Source organism: Struthio camelus, chromosome Z (assembly GCF_040807025.1).
Source record: "Struthio camelus isolate bStrCam1 chromosome Z, bStrCam1.hap1, whole genome shotgun sequence".
Taxonomy (NCBI): domain Eukaryota; kingdom Metazoa; phylum Chordata; class Aves; order Struthioniformes; family Struthionidae; genus Struthio; species Struthio camelus.
In genome coordinates this window covers 16,776,703-16,803,275 of record NC_090982.1, presented here as the reverse complement: position 1 = coordinate 16,803,275, position 26,573 = coordinate 16,776,703, and the positions used below count along the sequence as shown (strand labels likewise).

General features: G+C 40.7%; 1 protein-coding gene across 1 annotated transcript; it reads left to right on the top strand.

Moving 5' to 3' along the window:
• Positions 1 to 4,405: 4,405 nt before the first annotated feature.
• On the top strand, positions 4,406 to 24,585 carry HSDL2 (hydroxysteroid dehydrogenase like 2). The gene is made up of 11 exons (XM_068927857.1): positions 4,406 to 4,526; positions 9,044 to 9,207; positions 9,691 to 9,789; positions 9,930 to 10,044; positions 11,980 to 12,083; positions 13,067 to 13,165; positions 18,899 to 19,093; positions 19,629 to 19,700; positions 21,049 to 21,246; positions 21,928 to 22,056; positions 23,245 to 24,585. The coding sequence occupies exons 1-11, from the start codon at positions 4,510 to 4,512 to the stop codon at positions 23,355 to 23,357; spliced, it is 1,305 nt and encodes a 434-aa protein (XP_068783958.1). The 5' UTR covers positions 4,406 to 4,509; the 3' UTR covers positions 23,358 to 24,585.
• Positions 24,586 to 26,573: the final 1,988 nt, after the last annotated feature.

Below are 26,573 nucleotides of genomic sequence, written 5' to 3'. Positions count from 1 at the left end.
AACATTTAGCTCATTTAATATCGCTTTCCGGTTCATAGCACAGCCATACGGTTTTATGCCAGCACAACAGCCATCCTGCAATATGGAGAACAAAAGACAGGAGAGCCCTGGAACCAGTTCAGATGGCAGCGTTTTTTGTAATTTCCCTGTTAAACACTGGGGGGAAAGCAGAGGGAGGAGGATGGGTGGGGAGAAGCTTAAGTAATAGAATTATACAGAATGCAACCTTGCTACATGAGAGCATAGACGCTAACCGCCCCACTCTTTTGTTTGATTTGCTCAGTGTAAGATAATAGCTTCCCAAATCATGTTCTCCAGGAGCTTCTTCAGAACTCCATGGATCTCTTTCAGCCCATAAATACACTTCTGATGATGAAAAGTTGCAGGTAGTGCCCTAAGTGCTATCACAAGAGCACCTCACAGTGGTTCCGTCTTCCCTAAGCCTCCTCCTACTTCCACCTCCACGCTGCTGAAGGCTTTGTTTGCCGGCATGGAAAGTGGATTACTTCCCTTTGTGAGGAGTATTAAGCTGCTGTGCTGTGGATGCAGACAAAGAGCCAGCATGGCCAACGGTAGTGAGAGGCAGCTGATCTGACATCACCTGGGACTAGTTTGGACTGTGCTTTGACAATGTGATAAACATGCTCCAATGGACCTTTGGCATTTCAGGGGTCAGGGAGGCGTTGTAGCTCTGCATAGAATAGTCCTTTCTACGTTTCTTTTGAAATGCCAACACTGAAACTACAGTAAATGAAGAAACAAGTAATACATGCTTCTTACTGAGGAAGGGTGGGTGATCTTGTTTGAGACACTTCATAAAATTCGACTTCAGTAAATCAGTTTAACCTGAAGAACCTGTGAATATAACCCAGCTGTCTTCAGATGGATCTTGACAAAACGAGTATATATTATATATTATCTGTACTGTAAGAACGCTCTGTTTTATTGGACAAATGTAAAAATACATCCTATAGTGTTCCTCCCTCTCCTCCAAAGAAGGACACTGCCAGTCATTACCCTTTCAAACAAATCTAATTCCATAAAGTATCGGTGATAAAATATTTACAATTAAAGTTTTCAAAAAGAACAGCTAAACTACACAACAGAGGGGAGCTGACATTGCTATAAATTGGATTAAATTTAACTGCTTAGTGTAAAGGTAGCTCTTCATATTAGAACATATTTAAGCATATTAACTTTTTCTTCCCCCTCTGCCCTGAAGGAAGTCTTAGGTCAGACAAGGAAATTTAAATAGCCCAGGGTTTTCTGGGAAATGTTTGCGTATAGTGTATAGACAAAAGGGAAAGAAAGAAGGAGAATCTTAGAGCACAGACCATTGACTAATGCTGGGGCAAGATGTGAAAAAATTACAGAGCTACAAACAAGGGAAGGGAGATCAGTTATTTGATTCATCTCATACTCAGTAAGCAAGCTTTCAAACATTCCTTTTAAATGCAGTTGCAATCAGACCTTCACTTCAGGAGTTTCTCCAAAGTCCAGATACACAGAAGATATTCAAATGCTTGATGTGGTACCCAGTTTCCTGCCTGTGCTCACATCAGTGCCCAAAAGAAATCCTAAAATGGATCCTGACAACCTCTTTGGTAAAAAATGTAATGTCCTAGTAGATAACTTATTACAACCTACTCATGAAACTGCCTGTTTTTTCTACTTTTGATAGAGACATGACAAAACTGTACAATACATAATACAAATCCTGAACATGTTAGTCATTATGAGCTGAACGAAGATGCAATCTTGCTCTATGAAACAGGCCATGTTTGTAAGGTAATTGTAGGGAAGTAATGCTGGTTTGAAAAATAATTATTTCATAGGTGGTGTTCCAAAGCTGCTTACCTGTTTAAAACACTAGTGGAAAAAATTATTTGCCTTTAGCAAATCCTAGTTCTGAAAAAACCTTAAGTCTTTATAGTCTGCCACATTAAAAATCCCCACAGTAAGCTAATAAGCGTTTTGGTGGTCACATGCCCTCTTCACAGCCTGAGTCATCTCTGCCAGAACAGGTGTGTGATGTGAGCTGACAGGACTCTCTGAAGAGCACATATATCCTGTGGGATTAGCTGTTACTTTTGGTGATGAGGGGATTGAATTCACTTCCACTTCTTCCACAAGTATAGCTGGAGGCCTGTGCTATCTGCTCAGTACAGATGGCATAGTTTCTCTTCATCAGAGTGAAACTATTTCTGATTAAATGTGCTTATATAAACTTACGCCATGAGAAAACGTTTTCTCTTACATGGAAAGAAGTGAAGCGATTGAAATCCTTCTTGCTTTCCTGAAAATAGGGGCACTTCAGTGACAGTTGCTTCAACGACAAGCTGAGAGGAGGATTTCTGTGGGAGCATTGTGTGTAAGGCACAGCCAAAACCGACCGCCCCTCAAAAGTGCATTCTGAAGAGTATAACAGGTAGTGATGCAATTTTTCCTGTAAAAAATTAATGGAATTAATGGAATTGAGGCTGCATGCAGGAACTTAAGAAACACACACCACGTAAAATAAGCACGTCAGGTCTGGTGGTATGGAGGCTGGAAGGGCAGAAGCAAGTTTGTTGGCATTGTCAGCTGGATGTGACACTGTTTTTAGAGCAGATCACTGATATGAAACATGACATCATTTTATTGATAATGGTGCTCAGCTTAAATCTTTTACTGTGAACATTCTTGCTACCTCTTTCTGAATAGTTACGTTTTCATCATCACCACCATCTTCCTCAGATGAATCAAGATGTTCATGGGTGAAGGGTGAAGAAATGGGATAACGATAACGGTTGGTAGAGCAAGGTATTACTGGAGACAGAAGTCCAAAATGAGAGACAGAGAAGTGACACACGGAGAGGTGTTGCTGCAATGCCACAGCATCTGTTGTGTAAATCAAATAGCTTACTTACAAAATAGCTGGCACTGCAAAATGAAATAAATAGTTTTCCAAAGAGAAGGGTTTGCCATATTCTCATGCGAGTAGCTGTGATGAAAAGCCATAGAGAGAAAGTGGCTGTGTTAAAGCGTAATTGTCACGCTGTCCAGAGTCAACTGTGGTAGTGAGAGGGGCGCCTCACCGCATGCACATGTCCATTTAGTGGGCACCAGCCCCATGCTACGCCCATGCTCTCTTGCTTGGATGTCATCTGGAGTGAAAAGCGGGGAGCTGTGGGGCTAAAGCGCAGGCAGCAGCAAAACTGCAGAAAGCCAGCAGACCTCACCGTTTGCATGACACGCTTGCAAAGGTTGTTTGCTCCTCACACAAATGACCTCCATACTTACTGTAAGAAAACTACTGTTATTTCTACTGGCCTAACCTTGATTAAACTTAGCATCAGTGCTTGGAGTAGTGACGCCTGCAGGCCTAAGCCTGAACTTTAACCGAACCTGTGGGATACTGCTGACAGAACAACTGCAGAACCAGCTAGAACCAGCCCTCAAAGAAACAGTACACAATTGGGAGGCGGTAACGGTTAACTTTCCGGATAAGATAAGGCGCTGTGGAGCAGGAACGCAGCAACCATCCTGGGATGTAGATGTGCACCAATCAAAAGGAAAGAGACCACCGACTCAGTAAAGAAGACTGGAAGAGACTGTCACGGGCAGGCGGGGAAATAAGACTGCAAGGAGCGTAATTATCCCAGAATTTCTTTGTTCGGGGTCCCTCTTCGGAGGCACCCAGCTCGAGCTGAAATAAACGATCGTATAAGAGTCTGACGCCGAATTCGTGGTGAATGCCTGGGGACCTTCATAACACCTACCTTTGTGCCTCCACCTGCACGGGGCGGTATGGGTAGCTCCGTCACAACTCACTGCCTGGGAGGAACGTCAACCCCTCTGCCCCTCATCTCCTAGGAGGTAACTTGACTCTCCTTGACTAGAAAGGAGCCCTATTACCCCGTTTCCTCTAGTAAATACGGGGAGGGGGAGGGGGAGCCAGAAAAAGGTTTAAGGAGAACAAGGTCTAACGCGAGGTCTAGGTCCTCGTCCTGCAATTAATCCCCGGCGCGGCTGAAATCAGCAGCTCTCTACACAGAGGCGACGGTGGGAGGGCAGGTCACTGCAGGCGGCGGGGGGGACACATGGTGGCGGCCCGGGGCCGTCGCGGCGGGCGGCACCTTATCTGACTTCGGGGCGGCGGCGGGGGGGGACGGGACGGGGGACACCCGCCCCGAGGAAGCTCTTCTCAAGACCAGCAGCTGCGCTTCCACCTCTCCGGGTTCCTAACCGTTAGAAAGGGCAAGACGCCGCCAAAAAGACCTCCCAGCGATACGCGTCACCGTCGCCCGAACCAAGGCAAAGAGGTAAAGGCGCCCGGCGCCAGCCCTCCGCCGCCATCACCTTTGCCCCACTGCGCCGCCCCCTCGCCGGAGCGGCCGTTGGGGCGGGGCGCGGGGGGCGGGGCGGGGCGCGCGGGCCGGCCTATGAGGGCGCGGCGGGGCGGGCCGCCCTGTGACGCGGGCCGCCGCTGGCAGGGCCGGGAGCCGGAGCGCCGTTGCCCGCGCCGCCATGCTGCCCAACACCGGGTAAGCCGGCCGCGGGCTGCCCGGCGACAAGCAGCCGCCGCCGCCCCGGGGGCCTCGGGAGCTGGTTGTGCGGCGGTGCCGCGGCGGGCCGTGCCTGCCCCCGGCGCGGCCCGGGGGCGAGGCTGAGGGGCTCAGCCGTCGCTTGTAGGCCGCTGGCCGCCTCTTCTGGCGGGGTGAACGGTCGGGGCTTCGCTGCGGGGGCGTTTTTCCCAGGTCGTGGGTGATGCGGGATAGTGGCACGCTGATCCGACCGAAATTTTCGGTGGGTGGCGGGGGGAGGAGGGCAAGCCGGCAACAAAACATTGCACGTGCAGTGGATACCTTAGCGCAGGCGTGTTTTCAGTTTCAAATGGTTTAAGCTCCACCACGCTGTGAGGAGGTAGAGCTGAACGGGTGTAGTGGAAGTAGCGGGTGGCCCTGATTAGAGGTGACGCTAGCACACCTAACAGCTTCTCATCTGCTGGCTCGGCTGTTGAGCTGGAGCTGTATGGCGTTACTCTTGTCACGACAGGTTTGTAAATTGATTTTGTTCAGGCGGTCGGATCATCCGAAGTTACAGCGGTAGGATCACCTCACTGTAGTTGTGCAATGCCTAACATCAAAGGTCAAGGAGTTTCTTTAAGGCACAGACTGAGAACAGGTTAAGACTGGGAAGAAGTCAAAGAGATAAATGTGCAGCCAGAGATTGACAGAGAGTTTGGAAAGGCTTTATGTGGCTTATTAGTCAGTGCACTTGGTGGCAACGCTTGATGATAAAAATTGGAAGATTTTCATCTAAATTGTGTAGCATATCTGAAGTTTGTATGTATAAAGCTAGTATCTTCATAACTGGTCATCAGTTTTTCTTTAATATAGAATCTTAATTTAGAGCCATTCACTGCTTTTGTTTTTGCAAAGTCAGTACTGCTAACTAACAGGAGTGTAAGTTGGCATTATTTGTTCTTGTAAATTATAAACGGGAGTATCGGGCAAATTCTTTACATATCTATAAGCAAGCTGTAAAAAGCATCACTGATGTAGCCAGCAGATTTCTGTGTTAGCAGCTATGCCTGGTGGGAAAGGAACTCATGCTTATTGTTTTCAGATCCCTGAGATTGCAGGGCATAGAAGTGAATCTGACGTTTTTTGTCTTGTTACCAGAATTCAGCTGGGGTGGAAGAAAGAAAGATGCAGCCTTCACAGTGTAGTTCATATGAATTTTAGACTTAAACATGCTTTAAAATCTCACCGACTGTTTGACTGCTAAGTGTGTTAGGAAGTAAATCCTAAATTTTTGCAAGCTTGTCACCATGCTTAACATGGTAAAATGCTTTAAATTTTGTGCAGGGACTTGTTCTTCCTGTGACACAGAATAAAGATTTGAAGACATGTTGAATGGGACAGGTCCCAGGTTAGATCCCTTTGATACCCACTTGTTACTGGCCTCCAGGCAGCATATGACTCATTAACCGCCGTGCTCTGAGCTCAACTATACAACTTTTTTTTAACCTATCTGGTCTTCTACCTAACCAGACCATAGTATGTTAACTCAGATACGAAAATATTGTGAGAAATGTTGTTAAAAGTCTTGCTAAAGTAAAGGACGTTTACTGCTGTCCCCTTGACCACAAATCCTTTCATTTTATCGGAGAAGGCCCAGCTGGGTCAAGCATGATTTCTTTTTGGTATATTCGTGGTGACAGTTTCCAGTCACCTTGTTTAAATATGCTCCGTGAGGACTTGATCCATGATTTTCCCAAGGGCCAAAATGAGGCTGACCAGACAGCTGTTTCCTCGATTGTCCTTTTGGGCTTTCTTGAAGATGAGTGCAACGTTTGCTTTCCTCTGGTTGTCAGAGTTCTCCACTGATCTCCCTGACTTTCTGAAGACAGCAGAGTGGCCTTGCAGGGACATCAGGCAGCGCTCTGTGGATGTGTATGGATCAAGTCCTCTCAAGTAATTCCTGATTTGATTGTCATCTACTGCTAGTTGTTCTCCTTCCTTTTGAGCCCTGTTCCTAAGCGCAGAGGCCTGGGCAACCTCATTGGTGGAGACTGAGGCAAGAAGACATCGAGCACCTCAACCTACCTGTGTCCACTGTCACTGAATCACTTGACCCATGGAGCAACAGACTTGCATATTCCTTGTCCAGCCTCTTGCTACCAATGTAACAGTAGGAGCTCTTGTTACCTTTGCCCCTTGCAAGCCTCAGCTGCAGCTGAGCTTTGGCTTTCCTGATATCACCCCTGTGTATCCAGGCAGTATTTCTAATTCGTCCTTTTTAGCCTGTCCTTATGTTTTTTGCTTAGTCATGCCAGTCTCCTGATACATCTGTTTGTCTTCCTGAGTGTCAGAATGGGCCATTCTAGTGCGTGGAGGGGCTTAGCCCTACCAGCTTTCCAGAACTCCTTTGCCCTTCAGAGATGGATACCTTAGGATCTCATTTACCAGTTCCCTGAAGAAAGCGGAGTCTGCCTGCCTCATGTGTGGGATATGTGCTCTGCTACGCTCCTTCATCGCTCCGCACAGGATCTTGAACCCTTTCATGGTTATCGCAAGCTAAGGCTGCCATAAGTTACTGCGTCCCCAGCCAGTTCTTTCCTATTACTGAGTAGCAGATTCAGCTGTCTTTCACCTCCAGTTGGCCTATTCAGTACGTATATGCAGAAGTTCTTCCCAGCACCATCCAGAAATCTTCTAGACTGTCTTCACCCTGCTCTGGCATCCTTCTAGTAAGTGTCAAAGAGGTTAAACTCCCTCATGAGAACCAGGATCTGTGATCCGCAGGCTTCCTCTAGTTCTTGGAAAGAAGCTTTGTCGCATTCTTCACCTTAATCCCTCTTTCTGGCCTCTCCTGTGATCCTGAGCCACAGGTTCTCAGCTAGCCTCTCATCTCTCGCTTTGAAGATTTCCATACATCTGAGCTGTGCCCTCACGTAGATGGCAAACACTCCCTGCTGCATCTTCCCTACCTGCATCTTCTGAAAAGATGGTATCCATCCATCCAGCGCTCCTCCATTAGCATGCTAGCTGTCCAGCTATGTCTCGGTCATTCCAATGATATTGTAGTTCTGTGATCGCACACGGACTTCCTGCTTGTTTTCCGGGCCGTGTGCATTTGTGTGTATACATTTGAAGTGGGCCCCCTTTGACCCTATGTAGACCTTCCTGAAGTCTATCTCATACCTCTCCCCCTGCATCCTTTGTTTTCTACTCTGGTTTACCACTTTCTCCCTTGACTGTGTATTGTAACGTCCCTCCACTATCATTTTTAATTTAAAGTTCTCACCGTGTTGGCCAGCCTGTTAGCAAAAATGCTTTTGCCTCGTTTTCTCGTATGGATGCCATTTCTCTTTAGCAGTCCTTAGTCCTCAGAGGTCCCATGATTGTAAAAGCTAAATCCGTGCCACTGACGAGAGCCGCACAACAAGAGCGGCAGTCGCTCCCCTTTTATACCCTAAGTTCAGTTTTGACTGAAGGTAAAAGCCGAATTCTGGCCTGATTTGACTCTTTAACACTATCAGTATATATTACCGAAATCAACATTTCTCGCTGTGTGTGTGACTAGACTTTAGGCAGTAGTTTTTTGTGATTTTGAGACTTTTTTTTTTTCTTTCTGTGCTTCTCTGAGATCCAGTTCTACAGAAAAATGCTTTTTGAATTGGCACTTGCAGAGCTTCATTGACTTCCTGGGACTCTGCTGATGCCTAATAATATTTTTGCTGGGGCATACACCTCCCCATCTCAATTCTGTCTTTTGAAAGCAAACTCTTGTATTCCTTGACTTTGTTAGACAGAAAGAAGTGCTCAGTTTGCTGAGAGGAAACAGTGGCCTTGGAAAAGAAGAATAAGTAAAGTCCGCCACGGATGTAAAGGAATGCTAACGCAAGCTTAGTCCTGTGTAGTCTTTAGTCCTGTGTTTGTGATGTGAGTGAAGGTTGAAGTTACTGTAGGGTTAAGTTTGTATGCATTCTTTAACTGGGTTTGAAAACTTACTTCTTTTATTTTTTCAATAAATTTTGGAAAGCAACACAAGTTTTACAGAGAACACTGAAAAGTACATCCCTTCATTTAGAAAAACAGTTGTCTAAGAGGTTTTATTGTCAAATATGTTTTAAAGTAGACCTGAGAGGTTTTTTGGTCTTCAAAAATTCAGTAACATTATGTGGTAAGCCGCATATCCTTCTCAGACTCTAAAACCTGTATGTTTTTTTTCTCACAGGTTTTTATTGAACCCATTTTTAGTTAGATTAAGTATAGTTACTGGGAAACTACTGAGTTCAATGTAAAAAGTTTAACATAAAACGATTGCCAGTACACTTTTGGTTCTTGTGTTTAGCAGCCTGCACAGATTTTATGATTATGGACTAGAACTTTATATCACGTTAAAGCATTGGTTCTTTGTGTTCAGAGTGCTAGGACACATAAATTGAGCGCACCCGTTATTTTTGTCCTTGAAGAGCACTGAAAGTCAATGATTTATGATGTTTTACTTTCTTCTCCCTTTTCTTTACCCTCCACTCCCCATTCACTTTTAGGAAACTGGCAGGATGCACACTCTTCATCACAGGTGCAAGCCGGGGCATTGGCAAAGCCATTGCCTTGAAAGCTGCCAAAGATGGTGCAAACATTGTGATAGCTGCCAAGACGGCTGAACCCCATCGTACTCTTCCAGGAACTATCTATACTGCTGCCGAAGAGAGTAAGTTGTAATAGATAAGGTTGCACTTCAGGTGCTGGGTTAGCTCTGTGTCTGAGCATAGCTGTCATACGTGAGGAGAAAATTGTTTAAACTCTCTGAGAACCAGTTCACCTTTAGTAAAATAAGCCTAATGCTTCTCTTGCCTCCCAAGAGTGCTATGAGGTATCAAAATATTACTTTAATGAAGGTGTATGTACTCAGATGTGAAAAAATTACGTTAATGAAGATGTTTGTATGTAACCGCACTCGATCTCAGTGTTAGGATATGGCTTTAGCTTTTCTGTTCTTCAAGAAATATGTACAAAGGAAGTGATGTAGGTCTGTAATACTTGGGTAAGGTCACAGTTTGAAAATATGATTTTTTTTTTTTGTTTTTTGCTGTCATCTTGAAACATTTCATTGGATGAGACTTTCTTAGTAGTTTCATAGGTTTTGTTCAATTTGAGAGCAAATTTTTGAGTGTTTTACTTTCTAACTGTGCAGTTGAAGCGGCTGGAGGAAAGGCACTGCCATGCATTGTTAATGTGAGAGAAGAGGAGCAAATCATTAATGCTGTGGAGAAAGCTGTGAAGACTTTTGGAGGTATGCTAAGGTGTGGGGAGAAGGTATTAGTTGACAGGCAAATCTTTCAAATTTTTGAATAGGAATAAAAAAGAACAGCCTGTCTTGCTAATGCTTTATATCTTAAAATGTTGACATGAGACTATTTGTTTTAAAACCAGGCATTGATATTTTGGTGAACAACGCAAGTGCCATCTCTTTGTCTGGCACTTTAGAAACAGAAACAAGGAAGGCCAATCTTATGATGGATGTCAATGTACGAGGAACCTTCCTTACGTAAGTGCTGAGAGAGGGAAACAGTAATAGTTATACAGTTTCCTGCATAAACTGAGGTGACAATTAAATTCTCTAACTGTTTCACTAACCTAGAGTTTGAGTGAAGGTATTGTACGGATTCACAAAAAATAGTTTGATTACTGACTGATTAAAAAAAATCTATAGGACAACACTGATTCGCTATTTTAAATTGTTACTTGATGTGATCAGGGTCTCTTATATCAGAGCAGTTTAATCTAGAATAATGCCTGTCATTCCACTTCATACAGATGAATCTGGTTATCAGACGTGATTATATTCCTTAAAATTCTGCTGTATGAAATCGGTGAAGGGATTTGCCATTGAAGTAGTTCAAAAATTGGCATGCGTAACACTCTTCTGAACTAGAAAGACACCTGCATGGTATGTAGAAAGAGGGAGTGAGACAGAAATATCAAACTCTGCAAGCATTTCTTACTTCCACCGTATGTTGTCTACCTCCGAAAGTCTGTGAGTGTGAGTGGCTCCATGCTCACAAGGGAACGTGGTCTTTGGAGCTTAGTATTCAAGAAAAATATGGATGTCCCATGCCAGATCTCTGAGTAGGTTCCACAGTATTGTTACTGGCAAACTCTTTTTCCTTAAGTGACAATCACTTTCCTGTTGATGGCATCTACCTATTCCAAATTGGAGGAGAACTCTTAAGAGTCGTCTTTCCTTTGGGTGCTCCTCTGCCATAGAAAAAGAGGGGAAAATGACATATTGCTGCAAATGGAAAAATACGTGAAAGGTTAATAATACTTCTTAAGGAAAGTTATGGATGGCCTTTGTCACTGCTTTTATAATCATCAACTGGAAAGACTTAGCCAAACACTTCAGCCTTTTCATCTTGCTTTCTGTGTAGATTCTTCAGTAATTTGAAGAGATTTGTTGCCAATTTAATATTGAGAATGTTATACTAGCTAGAAAAAAAAATGGTGTGAGTTTTTTCATCTGTGTGGAAGAGGTATGAGGGACATCTCATCTTACAGAATATATCTGTTGGCATGTTCTCAGTTCAGGTGCGTTAAGGAAATGTGATGCATCTGTTAATGAACTTCACACTGTTGCTGAAAAGAGTTGGAACCCCAGTGTGTTTCAGTGGTAAAAGACAGTGTTTGGTTTTAATGACTTTGCAGTTGTAGGTACCACTTCTGTGACTGGTATGCATATATCCGGCTGAAATGTGTAAATAGTAGGTAGGCAGTATAGTCCGCTGCAGTCCTGTCATCCCTATGAATCTTAATTTAAAAATCCTGTTGCTTGCCAGCAGAGATCAAATGCAAACATGCACCCTACTTGTAGAATTGAGGTCAAATAACAGTTTTCTATAAAGTGAAAGCTATGATTTACAGGTACATGTTCCCCTTTAACCCTGTAAATTCTAAGTTAAAGGATAACTCTTCCAGTCAGCAGAGCATAGGTTTTCAGTTTTGCTTGTGATAATGAAAGGTTATTACAAATATTCCGTATGTGCATTGTTTCGCTATTATTTCTCTAACATGATTTTAAAGAAGAAATATATGTGCAATCAGAAGAGAGATTTATGACTAAAGGCACACTGCGCTGACAATTTGACTTGGTCCCTTGTGTGGTTTTGTTGCCCCTTCCAGAACTATTATAAGGAGATTATGGCTTCTGAGCACTTGGAAAACTTGCTTTCGGTAGCTGCAGCAGCACTATTTGGAGGATGTGGCTCACTTCTCAGGTGTGAATACTGTGCCTGAAATAAATGAGATAGAACAAATTTTTTTTTTTTGGTTATTGTACTTTGTAAGAGTTAACCAAATAATTAGCGTAAGAGCAGGATCTTAGCTTAGTGTAGGACCTTTGAAAATAGGGTTGGGTCTGATAGAATGTTTTTGCTGTCTTCCATAAAATAAAAGTTACTGACTTGTTCTGGCTTTTACCTTTCAGGTCTAAAGTATGCCTTCCTTACTTGAGAAAGAGTAAGAACGCCCACATCCTGAACCTCAGCCCACCTCTTAATCTGAATCCCATCTGGTTCAAAAATCATTGCGGTAAGTAGTGTTCAGTGTCTTTGTTTTTATTTATTTCTTAATAATTATATAAAAACCTGATGAAATGTGCAGGAGTGACAGCCCATAATGCCTGATTTTGTATTTTTAGCTATTATGCACTGGCACTAACAGTTCCCCAGTATGTTCTGTAGCTCACCTGAAAGGAGTTGTTTGTGGGAGGAAGTAATGTGGGTTTCGTGGCCCAGTATATCCTTTAAGTTTTCAGGAAAGCTGTGTAGGTAAGAGTCTGTGCTCTTTCTGGGGAATCTTAAGACTTCATGTTTTTTGTTCCAAACAGAGATAGAAAATCAAAGTCTGTTTTCTTACTGCTTCAGTTTTGCTTTTGATTTAACAGAGAGAAAACTCAAAGCTGTCATTTTAAATGAAAAGTAATTCTGAGGAGGGAAAGAGACCCCATTCTTTTCTGAGGTTAAAACATGTGTTGTTCGTTTCAAACCTGTAAAACACCTTTCACTTTTGGACAGTTGTTGTCATAAACGTCCATGGCAAGGCCCAGTTCTTTCCCTGAAAAGTTTCCTTCCTGAAAAATGACAGGAAAGATACAGAATTTCTTTTTTTCGTAGAATATTACATTGGTCATAAGCTATTATTATGCTTTGGGTCTCTGGAAAAAATTTGAGAGATCTGTCCAAGTGCTATAAATAAATCATGTAAAAGAAAACTATAAAGTTAACCTTCAGTCATTGTTTCAGCTTATTTAAAATTAAAAAAAAAAAAAGCATTTCATTGCTCTCATTTTAGTCCTAGTGGGGGAAAAAAAGATGGCAGACGAGTTCATGTCTGGTGCGTGTGTCGTTTTTTTTAAGTCTAGGAATATACTGTTTTGCTGTAAGAGACTTGGTTTTCCTTATGAACAAGTAACGTGACTTTTCTGTCCCCTATAATTAAAGGTTTGAACACAAACAGTAAATTTTTGTCATACTAAATACTAAATATTGTTTTTTTAATAAATTTTGTCTTAGCTTATACAATTTCTAAATATGGGATGTCTATGTGTGTCTTGGGAATGGCAGAAGAATTTAGAGGAGAAGTTGCTGTCAATGCTTTATGGCCTAAAACAGGTAATTTGTTTTTATGGTACTAATAACTGTATTTTTGTCTCCCATGGATTGATTTATTTAGCTTTGAATATACATTAAACTGATTCTGAAATTGATTCAGGGCACTTAATGGTTCTTTTACGTATTTTGTTCATCTCACAGATGTTGTTTTTTATTCAAAGTTCTCAGTAGACCATTGCCACTTTGATGCAAACTTATCTTCAGCTAGACTATAACCCATTCACCCCTTTCAGTTAGCTGAAGCCATTTGGCTTTGCCTATGTGCCTTGCGTTTTGGTTTGTATAGCATCACAAAAATATCAACATGTTTCCATTAGTAGGTATCAAACATCTGTTTATGTAGCGCTATTTAGAAATCCTTGCTAGTTGGATTGGCAGGGTATAGATGGAATTGACATACTTCTGTGGATGCAGGAAAAATTTCCTGTGAGTTCTTGCATGCTGGTCCACCATACGGGTTTTTCACAGAAGCCTCTGACATTGCTTGCTTGCTGGTCACGGGACATTAGTTTTGTAGAAGGAAAAAACTTGACATTCCCATGTCATGTTAACTTAGATGTGTTGTCTATGAGTCAGTGAGGATTGGAGCTGCAGCTCGGTTTTTCTAGTCAGCTGTTTGCCGAAGTAAGTCAGTCTCTTTATCCCAAATATCAATATCATTTTTTGCACACAGATATGTTAAAACTGGAAGGAAGTCCTGCCCTTTACTAATGTGAACCCAGTCCTTGTGTTAGAAGATGTTATAACAAAAGAACTTATTCCACGAACCAGTGGAGCCCCCTTTAAGGGAGAGGAAATGTTAACATGAAATGAGATTTTTGTGGTGTTAGCTGTCTGGTGCAGGAAATAATACCAGAATGTATGCAATGATACCAGATCTACTCAGATACTTTTTAACGTTCTCCTGTTGGGAGCCACAGGCCCTTCGATAACTTCTAGTGTGAAGTTATGTTTCTAGTAACAAATTTGCTTTGTTTAAAATGAGGGATATTAGCAAAACTTAGGATTTCAGTCCAAATCAGCTTAGTTTCTTTGATTAATGCTTAGGTGGTACTCGCTTGAACACTTGGATTAGCACATCTGACAGACCTACTGACCTTTCTTGTTGGTCGGGATGCTTGCATCCTATGCCCTGCCAGTAAAGGGATGCCTTGCAACTCTACTCACACCCTGTATTTTATATGTATAAGTATTTTGGTAAGGGATTGGCTTTCTGAATGATAACTATATGGATACAAAAGCTGAATGTACATCATGCTAGATTCTGTTATGTGAAAAGTAGCTGAATTTTAATTTTAAGAATCAAAAAAATACAAAATGCTGCACGCTACACTTTTCTACTACTCTCTCCCTTTAGCCTACATGTTGATTCTTATTATTCTTGTTTATTCAATTATCCCAGGTTGGAGGAGCTAAGAGAACATGCCACTCACGCACAATAAGTGATTAGTTGTCTCTAGCTGCTGAATATTTATGCTACTGATTAGTGGTCCATAATAGATAAAAGGATAAAAAGATATACATAAGTTTGCTATCTAAGATGTTTGGTTTTTTGCTCACATTTATTTTGTGTTCTGTTTATAACTTTCAAGACTAGACAGTTAAATTTCTTGTCTGCGAGCTACTCTTTTTAGCTTAGATGGAAGTAGAGCTGTCCCAGAGGTCTTCTGTCTGCCTGTTTTTTCACGGTCTTCATGAGTGGATCTTGAGTTTTGGGTGCAAAGCAAGGAGCTGGGAGAAGCTCTTGGAGTTTGGTAATGGTATATTTGTCTTCTCTGGCAAAGCTCATATCTTCAGGGCTGTCAGAATTGAATTCTGAGAGTGCGTGTATTCTAAGGGTGTCTCCAACGTGAAGAACCCCTTTGCATTTGGTACCAATTGGATTTGCTTGTCTGTCCTAGCCTTAAGATAAGGAAGAGAAATAAAAAGTGCTAACAGTTGTGTGTGTTAGTAAACAGGGTTGATTTTTAGAGAACTGTCTATTTTTTCAGGATTAAACTCTTCATCTTTGGTATACTGAAGGAAAGAGCCTCTGTAGCTTCAGAGTCTGGATTGCCTTCCTTGCAATGGAGTGAAAACTCACCTTTCAGGTTTTGGGTCCCTGTTTTATCTTATGTTTCTGAAGGAGTTAGAAGAAACACGTGCTGGTTTGCAGATACTTGCTTCCTGAACGCTCCAGGGAAACCTCAGAAAAGTTTCATTGGAGACTTGCCAGGGTCTGTCTTTGTTACCGGGAACAAGGCCATGAGACTCTGTTCTTAAAGCCTTCAACTCCCTAAACCACATACCCATCCCTCTTGGCTTATACCTAAAAGGCTGCTGCTAATGGGGTTTTATATCTCCTCAGACTCTTCTGTATAGGAATATTTTGATTTTCAATTAGCAGAGAAGATTTTTGTTATTTACTATTTGGTGTTTTTGGGGGACTAAAACTAGCTGATTAAGCAATGTAAATTGGCAAGAGGAAGGAATTCACTTAGAATATCTCTTCTAGACAGGGACGTGCCATCAAGCTGCAGGGAGCATAAGTAATTTGACTTATTTTCTCCTGCCCTGGACGTAAAAGATTTATTGTACATGTGTGCATAGGCACCATCATGTGCACCCTCCGGAGCCTTCTGATTGTTCCAGATCTTTCCTCGATGATTCTAGATATCTTGGAGAAAGCATTCTGGAGAAAGTGTGCCTAAAAAGGCTACTGACTCATTTGCACAGCACAAACATATTGAAAGCCAAAGAATTCTAGCAGCAAACACCAGCTGATCATACTAGAGCTTTATTTCGCAAATTAGCGACCCCCCCCCTCCCCCTGTCTCAAGAATTCGGCCTCTTTTTCTTGACAAAGGAAAACAAAACCTGAGAAAACTTGTCAACCCATTCACAGTCAGAAATTTTTCAGAGATGACTTTATAGGCAGAAATCATGTGTCTCTTTGTAGCTGAATACCTTATTTCTTCAGTGTTTGCATATGCTGTAGCATTCCAAATGTTAGTAACAGTACCAGCATCTCCCATCTGCTCATAAGTATTGAAGGGTGTCTAGGATTACATGAATTAAACTTTGCAAAATCTTGTATTCTTCTCTTAAAAAGAAAAGCACAAAGAAAGTAGTAGCCTTCCATTGTGTGGTTGGGTGCCACTGTGTGCTTTAAAATGTTTGTATCTGATAAGTAAGAGGATAATACTTCAGAAGCTGGCAAACTTTTTTTTGAATATAGCTAATATTTGTTCCCCTTAGAAGCCTGCAGAACCTGAAGCTCTTAAGTGAAGGAAGATTCAGTTTATATATGGCAACAGCGTATTCCAATACCTCTTTGTTTATAAAGTTATTTCTGTGTGAAATGCTGTGAAGCAATTTAAAAAATAATGAAGCTTTCTGCAAAGCCAAAGGTTCTGCATGCAGACGAAGCTTAGTGTTGCTGAATCTATTCTTGATCATTCAGTTTGTGTTAAAACGTTAGACATGAGCTAAGTTTATATAAAATCAGTGATGCCTCCATGAAAACTATTGCTATGCCCTCAAGTGTAAAAGGGGATAATAATGTTCATTGTCTAGAATGAACAAAAGTTGTTTCAAAACTTATCTTCCCAAAGTGAGAAAGTTAACTACTTCCATGTGAGATATCCACACAGAGATAAGAGTTAGATTTCTGTGGTATCTAAAATACAGTTGGAAAGTGTGTTGTGTGTTTTTTTTTTTTTTTTAATAAAATCTACTACAGTCTCTCATAAATATGAGTAACCTCAGCACTGGAGGTTATGCTGGTACGGATGCAAATTCCTTGATATTGGTTAATCAAACTTCAGAGGTGCTATCTAGGAGAAAATTAACCTTTGTTAAACACAGGGAAATGTACTGGTAGTAAGATAACAGGAGCTTTCTAGTCACCTAAAATTTGAGAGTAACTCTACCAAAAGGAAGTGGGGAGGAACCTCATCAGTAAGGCTGAATGTGTATAAGCAGTAGATGTATGTTGGGAGCTACTAGTAGTAGGGCATGTAGAAGACTTTTTTCATGTGCATTAGATGAAAAGCAGATGCTTTTTACATAGAATAGGTGAAAGGATGCACAACCAGAGTATGAGGTGGAAGCTGCAGAAAGCTGTTTTGCTTCAGTCTGTACACATAGACACTCATTGTGATTAGAAGCGTAACAGTTGACATAGGTAGGAAGTAGCAGGAGCGTGGGCCAGGGAAAATGAACAGATCAATGCATCCTCAGAGTAATAAAAAGTATTCAGGACAACAGGATGGATAAATTTTATCAGAGTACCTCACTGAAATAATTACTGACAGTTCAGATATTATCTTTTTAAAAAAAAAAAAAATCTTGTGGGACAGGCCATGTCCCAGAGGACCAAAGAAAGGCTAACGTATAGTCTGTCCTTCAAGAGGAGAAAAAGACCTAGGGAAACTTTGTACAGTTTATTTATTTGCCATCTATCTCAAAGAGGATTATGTTTATAGTGGTTCAGTTGATTTGAAATAAAAAAGAAAATGAGATTGATCAAAAGTGTATGAAAACTAATTCTCACCACAGAAGAGCAAAATAACCCTTGGCAATGAGTAGACAAGGTCAGCCACCTTTTGTACTTTTCCAGAGCCCACTTTGAGTAGGCTATCCCTAGCAGCATTTAAGACCATCTTTCCTTTTCCCATTTCTTAATTGGAAGGTGAATGATGCATCAGACGGAGGTACTCTGCTCAATGTCTAATCTCTGCTTGCTAAAGGATGTTGTAATCACTCTTGCATCAAAGCTGCCGTTACTTTGTGTAGAGTGTGAGCACTAAAAAGAGGACAAAGGTTACTTGGGAACCCAGTTTATCATTCCACCTCTAGGACCTACCAGCCTCAAATGCAAGAAAGGATTTGTGAGTCTGCCCTGGAACATACAGGGGAGGGGGCAGAGTGTATGGGATCTTGAACAGTAGATGGGAAGAAGTCATGAAGTAAAACTGCATGATGGAAGGCCAGTAATATGGCAAATACCAGAAGCTGTAACAAACAGCCTTTTTGTGGAAGAGGATGAAAGTGAAATGAAATAGATGCTTCAACTTGGAAGAGGAAATTAAAGACTTAAGTTGGAATGTGCCACAATATTAGTTTTTCTCTGGGGAAAAATAAGGAAGACAAATGGAACAGTTCAGTAGTTAGCAGAATTAGTTAATAACGGTCAAAAGCATAGGAGATCTGGAGATCTGCCTTTCTGTGGAATATTGAACAAGTTATTTGGGTTTTCTCTATTCAGTTTGTCATCTTTAATTTACGAGAGACATTGTTATTTCACAAGAGTTATTGCAATGTTAAAATTGAGCAAGGAGATATTCAGTGTGGTTATCGCTGAATAAAATACCCATTGATTACTGATACCATACGCTTACTTTGAGGAAGGTAGTTGTTTTGTTAATTTTTCATGTCCTGAATAACCGGGAAGAAATCCATGAGAAAGACTGGTGCAGGTACATGTGCGTTGATAGAGGGGGAGAGGGATGTGAATGTCTTAAACCTTTCCCATTATCCCTCTTTTTGGTTCTGTAAAAGGATTCCCCCCTCCCCCCCGCCCCCCGGTACTTGAAGAGAATTACCTGTTGGTTGGTAATATTTTGTAGCTTTGTCTCCCTATGATGCTCCTTCTTAGGAAAGAAAAATGTCTATTAACTAGTTACATGAAAGAGGGAAATAAAACAACATCAATGTTTAACCTTTTGTTTTCTTTTTCTCTGAACTTTCTAGCCATTTATACATCTGCTATGGATATGCTGGGAGGAAGTGGGGTAGAAAAACAGTGCCGAAAAACAGACATCCTTGCAGATGCTGCTTATTGCATTTTAACAAAACCAAAAAGTTTCACTGGAAACTTCGTTATTGATGAAACTCTCTTGAGAGAAGAAGGAATTAAGGATTTTGATGTTTATGCAATTGCACCAGGTAAAATAGTTCTTTAAGATGAGAAGTTTAGGAAGAAAGGCTGTTTTGGAAAACAGATTTTGTTGTTGTTGTGCCGAGAGGTTTTTAAATTAGTTCTGTAAAAAAAAAAGTTGTTTTGCCTCAACTTTCAGAAAATGCGTTTCTGGGAAGTGCGGACCTGTTCACTAAGGCTTTAATCATTAAATGTCTGTTAAATAAAAAAAATCCATTAGGAAGGAAGAAATGCACCTGCACTATAGATGCATATAGTACTATTTACCCATTGGTGAGATGGTTTTTCTAGTTCTTCAGATGGTCTCCATTTCAACTTTAAGAGGCTTCTGCTTTCGATTTAAAATGAATCGAGATCTAACAAAACAAATGTATCTCTTTGCCTTACTGCTGGCCTGTCTTTCCTTCAAACTGTAATTTTACTTTTTTTTTTTTTTTTTTTTTTTTTTACAAACTTTGACTTATTTTCCTATAAAGTAGATTCTTGTTTATGCTGTTATCTTTACTTGGACTTGCTCTTTTTTTTTTTTCCCTTTCCCTTTAGGTCACCCTCTGTTACCTGACTTCTTCTTGGATGTTGAACCTGATGTGGTAGCAATGAAACTAGAACAGCATGGTAGGGAAAGCACTACGTGTAAAAAGTTGATAATTAATGCTGTCTATATTTCAGTTCTTCTTAATTTTCTCACAAGCACTTGAACTCCATTCAAGCTAGCTGACAAAACCCTTTTCTCGTTTGAGGTGCATGATTTATGGAAGTGTTACAGTGTCTGTGCTTAATGTTAGGGAAAAGAAAAATGCTACCTTCCACAGGACTTTTAACTTTCATCGTATAAAATCAATGCCTTATTTTAAAGAATCCTTTTCTGACCATCTGAATTTCAGTAGTATGAAAGTCACAGGTAAACATTGCTAGAAAAAGAAATAAGTAGCAAAAAGTACATTTTGCAGAAGGGTCGTAGGATCTGTGTTTAATTCTTCAAAAAAAAAAAGTCATGAAGCAGAGCATCTATTGCTTCTTAGGTGAAACTTGTACAAGTCACACAAATATAAATATCTCACAGATGAAATAGCAAAATTGGTTTTGCTGTTTTGAAAGCTGTAGTTTGATAGTTGGAAGGCAAATAAGAATTCTGAATAGGTTTTACAGGAGTGCCAAAATACCAATAGCAAAGGTAGAAAGAGGCTAAATGTGAACAGATCACCTATTTCTCCCTTGAAGATGCTATTTGAGAAAATGTACTAGGATTTTTCAGCCAGGGACTGATGCTGTTAATTCCTTGAGCCTTACAACCAAGGTCGCTTAGTGAGGCGTGACAAAGTAGTCACAATTAGTTGCTGATACTTAAGACGCACAGCAGACTTTCTAAGACATTTTAAAAATGCTGTCCTTTATTGTTAAAGGTGTGCTTTCACTGCAGTATAGTAAAATGCTGATTAAGGCAGTGAATTGATTTACAGCTTAGAAGCCCCTTCAGATAGTATTGAGGAAAATATCCATGTCTGAGAAAGATATACAAAAAAAAACATTTGTGGATGAAAGTTTTGTTCTTACGAATACTGATTTATTTTGTTTAGTGGTATAAGAAGTATATGGTTTATGTAGATGATGTCACATTGTGTAAAGCATTTGTAATGAACTGTGAACAGTTCAACTCCTTTTTTTGATGTATTAGAAAGAGAAATAATCATGGCATTGTCTGTATTGGTGCACATCTGTTCATGTTCCCAGGCACTAAGATGTCTTTTTTCAGTTTCTTGTTCAATTTTATTTTCTCTTTCAGTTTCAATATTAAAATAGCAAAATTCTTTGATTTGGGAAACTCATTTCCCTGCTGCTCATCTTAAATATTAGAACATCAGCAACAGTCAGGAGAGTTGCATATATGCTTTCCAAACAGATTATTCTGCTTACAAATAAAGTAGTTTGCATTTTACAAAGGAAAAGAATCTGTTTCTTGTAGGTGCTTCCCAAGTATCCAAAGAGGAAAAAAAATTAAGTCGACCCAAGCATGAAGGACCAGATGGAGCTAAGGTTAATTTAGAATCTGCGTCAGCCAAGCCATTGGGTCCTGTTGCAGAAACATTTAGAGTTATTCAGGGGGCAGTAAATGAAGAATTTGTGAAAGCTGTTCAGGGAGTCTTTCTGTTCGAATTATCAGGTAAGACTTTGACTTGTTAAATCTTCACATGCTCACATTATAGCAAAATATGTTTGATGTTTTCATATAGAAACACTCATCTTTTAAAGCTGATAGAGAAACGATAGTAGCATCATCGCCCTGCGATGCTACTTTACAGGACCAACTTCAGCAAATGTAGAAATTGTTGCTTCCGCCATATGATTAGTAGTTCCTGGTTTTTTGCCACCTCTGGTTGTAGCAGGGAGTGATGTGTTGTTTCCCCCCCCCCCCCCCCCCCCCCCCCGCTAGTATTCATTTTGTTTCACACACAATGTATGTGTGGTGTGTGCAGGCAGACTTTGTCAGAATGCTGAACACTGCACAGGGTTAGAAGGATGATATGTTGGGGTTGCTCAGTAGGTCCAGGGATATGTTAAAAGTGCCAGCTGCCAGTAGTTCTCTCAGCAACCTGTTCCCTTTGGGTTCTTTTGTTGCCCACATGTCCTGAAATGTGGTATTATGGAGCATCTGCCAAAGCCTGGCTTTGCCTATACAGAGAGTGTGGGGAAAGTGTTAATTTCTTGCAAAGTACCTTTAGGGTAAATAGCATATATAATTATACAAAATGTGAAAAGAAAATAGCTGTCTGACTGATGGTAAAGAGTAAGGCACAACCCTCTTTGCTGCTTCATTGTTGCATGTTTTCACTGTTCTGTTCAGGTGATGATGGAGGCACTTGGTACATTGACCTTAAAACCAAAGGTGGGAGCGCTGGTTGTGGCAAGCCTCCTGTGAAGGCTGATGTAGTTATGAGCATGTCAAGCGCTGACTTTGTGAAAATGTTCACAGGTGAGTAACAAATACGTTTAACAAAGTGGATGCAGTTACTTGTACCTAGAAGTCATTCACACGATTGATTAATAGACAGCCTGCTCTCTTTTTTGATTCCATAATTGGATGAGCTTTAAGTGTTTTGTGGCTCAAATGAAAGTAGGATGTAACCCCTTCAGTCTTTCTTAACTCTTATATTCTGAGAACAAAAAGAGGATAAATGTTTTTACTGCTTTTAAGTAGCTATAGAAATTCTAGCAGCAAGTGCAGCCTCAAAGGATTCGATCAAGCTGTTGAGCTTTTTCCACATCTCTAATTTTTCCTGCATATTCTGAATATGCATGCTGCTTCCAGAGAGCATACAAAATGTTTCCTTTATTCAAAATCACTGATACAAGCAAACAGTGAAATGTTTTATTTTTGTATTCATGTCTTTGTTATTTCAACATCAACAAAAACCTAATAGTCTCGTTTCATGCCCCGAAATTTAATCTCTGATAAATGAAACTAATAAATAAGATAATGTTTTAAATGTTTAAATGCTTTGAACTAGTTTATTTCTTTCCCCTTCTCCCCAAGGCCTGAGTTACATGATCTTGGCTCAGTTGGGATCATTTGTAATCTAATCTCTAAGTGATAGCATACACAATGTGGTGCAATTTTGCACTCTTAGTGAATTTGTTTTAGTTCTAGAATGAATTTTAATGGTGAAAATTTATTATTTATTTGTTGGACAAGGAGCAATGTCACTTTTTCATAACTCTGATTTCCAGGTTTATCACTACTCAGAATGGTTTTGAACTTCCTTTAAAAAATCCCCCCCCCCCCCCCCAAAATCAGAAGATAATAGATTAATCATGGTAAAAGAAATTACCCATTAAGTAAGTTGAACACTAGTGAAGTCCTACTTCAATTATTTTTGAATGTATTTTTTGAGAATTTGCTCTTCCACACTAATCAGCCTTGTTCTTTTCAGCAAAGGCTTTCAATAAATTTATTGAATTGTCTACATGTGCAAATAGTTTGCTAGACTGAGACATTTGAGGGGGATGAGATTTAACCAAAGAGTGTGATTTAGCATTTTAACGTGGATGAAATACCAAGAGCAAATCAAAGAGGAATTAGTAAAGAACTGGTAGATCTTACTGTAATGGTATTACTCTTTCCTATGTGACTTTCTCATGATGTCTCTGTTCTTCCTTTTAGGTAAACTAAAGCCAACCATGGCCTTCATGTCAGGAAAATTAAGGATTAGTGGTAATATGACATTAGCATTGAGACTGGAAAAGATGCTGGTACAGCTCAACTCCAAACTGTGAGGGGAAAGGCTTACTAGTAGAACATTGGCCTTTCAAATAAACCTATAATGCTCTTTTAAAATGCTAATTCTTGCTTTGATACAATATAATAAGTATGGATAAAATATGACATTTTTAGAGGAAAAAATAACTCACTCTGGTTAAGACAAGGTGTTTGTGATTATACAAATTCCTTCTCCAGAATATACCTACTAGGCTGGCGATACTTCCTTTTCTTCTACTCTTCCTCAGGATCATTTTGAATCATGGTTGTTACCTTTGTAATGAAGGACATCTGAAGTGGATTTTCTTCTACGTAATTGGTTGTACACATGACCCATAAAAAACAAAAATAAGCAGATGCCAGACTGCAGATCTGCTTGTGTGAGACAGGTGCCATGCAGAGACCCATGAGCTGGCTTGGAAATGGAAGCGATATGGTCACTTGAGGGGGCTAAATACCCCTATTAAAAGGCTGTCTCACTGATTTTTTTGCTTTCCTGGGTTTATTACCTACACTAGCTTTCACACTTCTGAAATGCGCTCAGTTGTGCTGCCCGGACTTACCCTGGGTGATATGCAAGTGTTCTTTCTGTACAAGGGGCATGTGCTTTCTGCCCCGTGTAGTCAAAGGGCAGTGAAGTGTTGAAAAGACAGAAGAATGGGATGGGAAATTTTAACTTGAGAGGCTCTGTGGTACATTAATATGATTATTCTAGCGACACAACATATCTTATATTCTCAGTGTTATAGTCTGAATTTAAGAGGAATGTTTCTGCCAAATTCAGGAATCGCTTCTATTAGCAACGTGCCCAGAAAAGCTCTCAGACTTTGTTAGGTTTCCAAATGTTGTTTAATATTCCAGTCAAATAGCAGTGTTTCTAAAGGGGATATTTTAAACATAGTGCTTTTTCTGCTAAAAATTCTATTCTTAACCTGAAGTAACAGTGCTGTTCATCAGGGTACACACTTGTCATCAGTGAACACTGGAGAAAATGATACCCTGCAACACATTGGACTGAATTATCAGAGACCGATGTTTTGTTCCGCTTTCTGCCCCTGGCCTGCTGGGTGATCCTGGATAAATGTCTCTTTCGGTCTGAAAAATAAGATGGTTGTGCCGCTTTCTAAAATGCACTTTCAGTAAAAACCATGCTTAAGATTTGGGTGATGTTGTAATGCTAAATTAGGAACACTTTTAGTTTTCTTTATAGCTTTCTATAACAATTAAAAGAAAAATATCCAGAAATTCTGATGTTTCTTTGTTTTTCCACTGTTAGCAAACTATGCTTTGTTACTGTGAGCAGTAGAACCATTAGAACCTGCTTTCTTACAGTATTGTCTTGTATTTGAATTAGCTGATATTTTACTAAGATGCAAGTTCTGATGGAAAGTTTTCTCAGACTTAGGTAACACGTATCTTTGTGGTGTACCGTAAGAATTAAATTCAACGCTAACTCTTCCTCTGGGTGGTAAACGAATAGTATTTTTCTCCTTTGTACTGCTTGTCAGTTTTCACAAACCTTGTAGGTACTGTCTGTCTTCATCAGATTTTACTAAGGATGGCCAATGATCTCACTCTAGTGGAAAGTATGATGCAGTAGTATGCAAAATAGGGTCACATAAATTGTGTTCCTCTAGGGAGGCACCTTAAAAATGTGTGGGTTTTTTTTTTTTTTGGAAACCTACAGATATTTGAAATGCTTCTCAGATGAGCATGTATATTCAAAGCCCCTTTCAAAACACTGTCTTGTAACACCGCTGGAACTGAAACAGATCAAAGAATTTGGGACTTGAGAGAGGTTGTTTACGTTTTCCTCATCATTTCCTTGTCAATGCCCATGCCTTTACAGTTCTCCCTGCTGAACAACTTTTCTGCCAAACAAAAATTCCTCAGGATTTGACAAGGGGGAGAAGGGGAAGGGAGGATGCAGCATCCGGCTCACGGAGCCCTTCCTGTAACCTAAGGGCAGAGTGTATCTGCCTTCCTGACTGGGTCTATTGTTAATGCTGCGTGTGTTTCTTGTGCATTTAGTGATACAGCTCTTGCACAAAATGTATGTGTGAATGTTATTTGTTGAGGGACTCAGTCTCCTTCAGAAGGAGATTCCTTTTTTGGAGACAGATCCAGAGTGGCACCAAGCTGTACCGAACTGGCTACTGCTTCTTGCCTCTCCAGTACTGTTGCTTCCGTGATGGGAGCTCACCACGTTGTTCTGGGAAATACTGATTGCTCCTGGCAGCCACATCAGGGCCCTGTCTGGCCACCAAGGTATTGTGTGAAGGGAGAGAAGGGCAGGGACTACCATGTCCAGTGTTTTGAGTGGTATAAGCTATTATGGACTTGTGTCCAGCAGTACAAGTAACTCTTATCAAGAAAAAGGAAAACCAGAACACTTGGAGATCTGCTTTTCAATGAAGTATATTTACGCTATGATCCTGCATTGTGCAGGCAGCCTCACTGAGGATGTAGGTAAGTATCCCACTGCCTTGCATGCTCTGTGGTTCTTCACCCTTGGAGTCCTCAGGATAATTGGGGCTGTGGCTGTGCTGTGGGACACGTACTTCAGGAACTGGTGATTCCGAGTATTATGAGTATTTGATCCTTGCATTCTGAACTTCATGTTGTGCCATTCCTCTACTGTTTTAAAAAAAAAAAAAAAAAAAGCTGAGAAACGTAAGGCTCCTTTGCCTTGTTAGGAAAAGACCTACAGTAAGTGCTGTACCAGGGGAATTATTATAGGTATTTGGATACCACAGAGGGCTTTCACATGAAGGCGTAAGATACGTTGCTTTTTTTGTGTCACTTACTTCACAGCTCTCTTTGCCCCATTTTAAAAAACAACAGTAAACAAAAACCCCAGTGACTAAACCAGCTGTGATTGTTCTGTTGTCCTGAGTAGCTGGAGAAAAAGTTAGTTTCTCTAGGTGACAGCTGCATTCAATTAATGAACGAAGAAGGTAGCTCCAAGACCTACGTAACATACAGCCACTATCTAGATGCTGCTTTTGGTAATGAACAGAACTAATGTCTCATCGTACTATTAATGAAATGTAAGCTCATGCCTCGTGCACAAGGACTCGTTCTCGATCTCCTCCCCCTTAGCTGTGTAGTCGTTTCACTGCCTGCTTGTATTTTTGTGTGTTTTTTTTTTTTCTTTCCCCCCAGCTCGAGTCAGGCTGTCTCTCCTGTCAGTTCTGTGTTTGCCAGTAGAGGGAGCAGTCGGAACACGAAAT

Coding starts and splice junctions, on each gene's coding strand:
- HSDL2 (XM_068927857.1), top strand. Junction 12,084..13,066: donor CTGGTTCAAAAATCATTGCG/GTAAGTAGTGTT, acceptor ATTTTGTCTTAG/CTTATACAATTTCTAAATAT. Junction 19,094..19,628: donor TGTTTATGCAATTGCACCAG/GTAAAATAGTTC, acceptor CTTTCCCTTTAG/GTCACCCTCTGTTACCTGAC.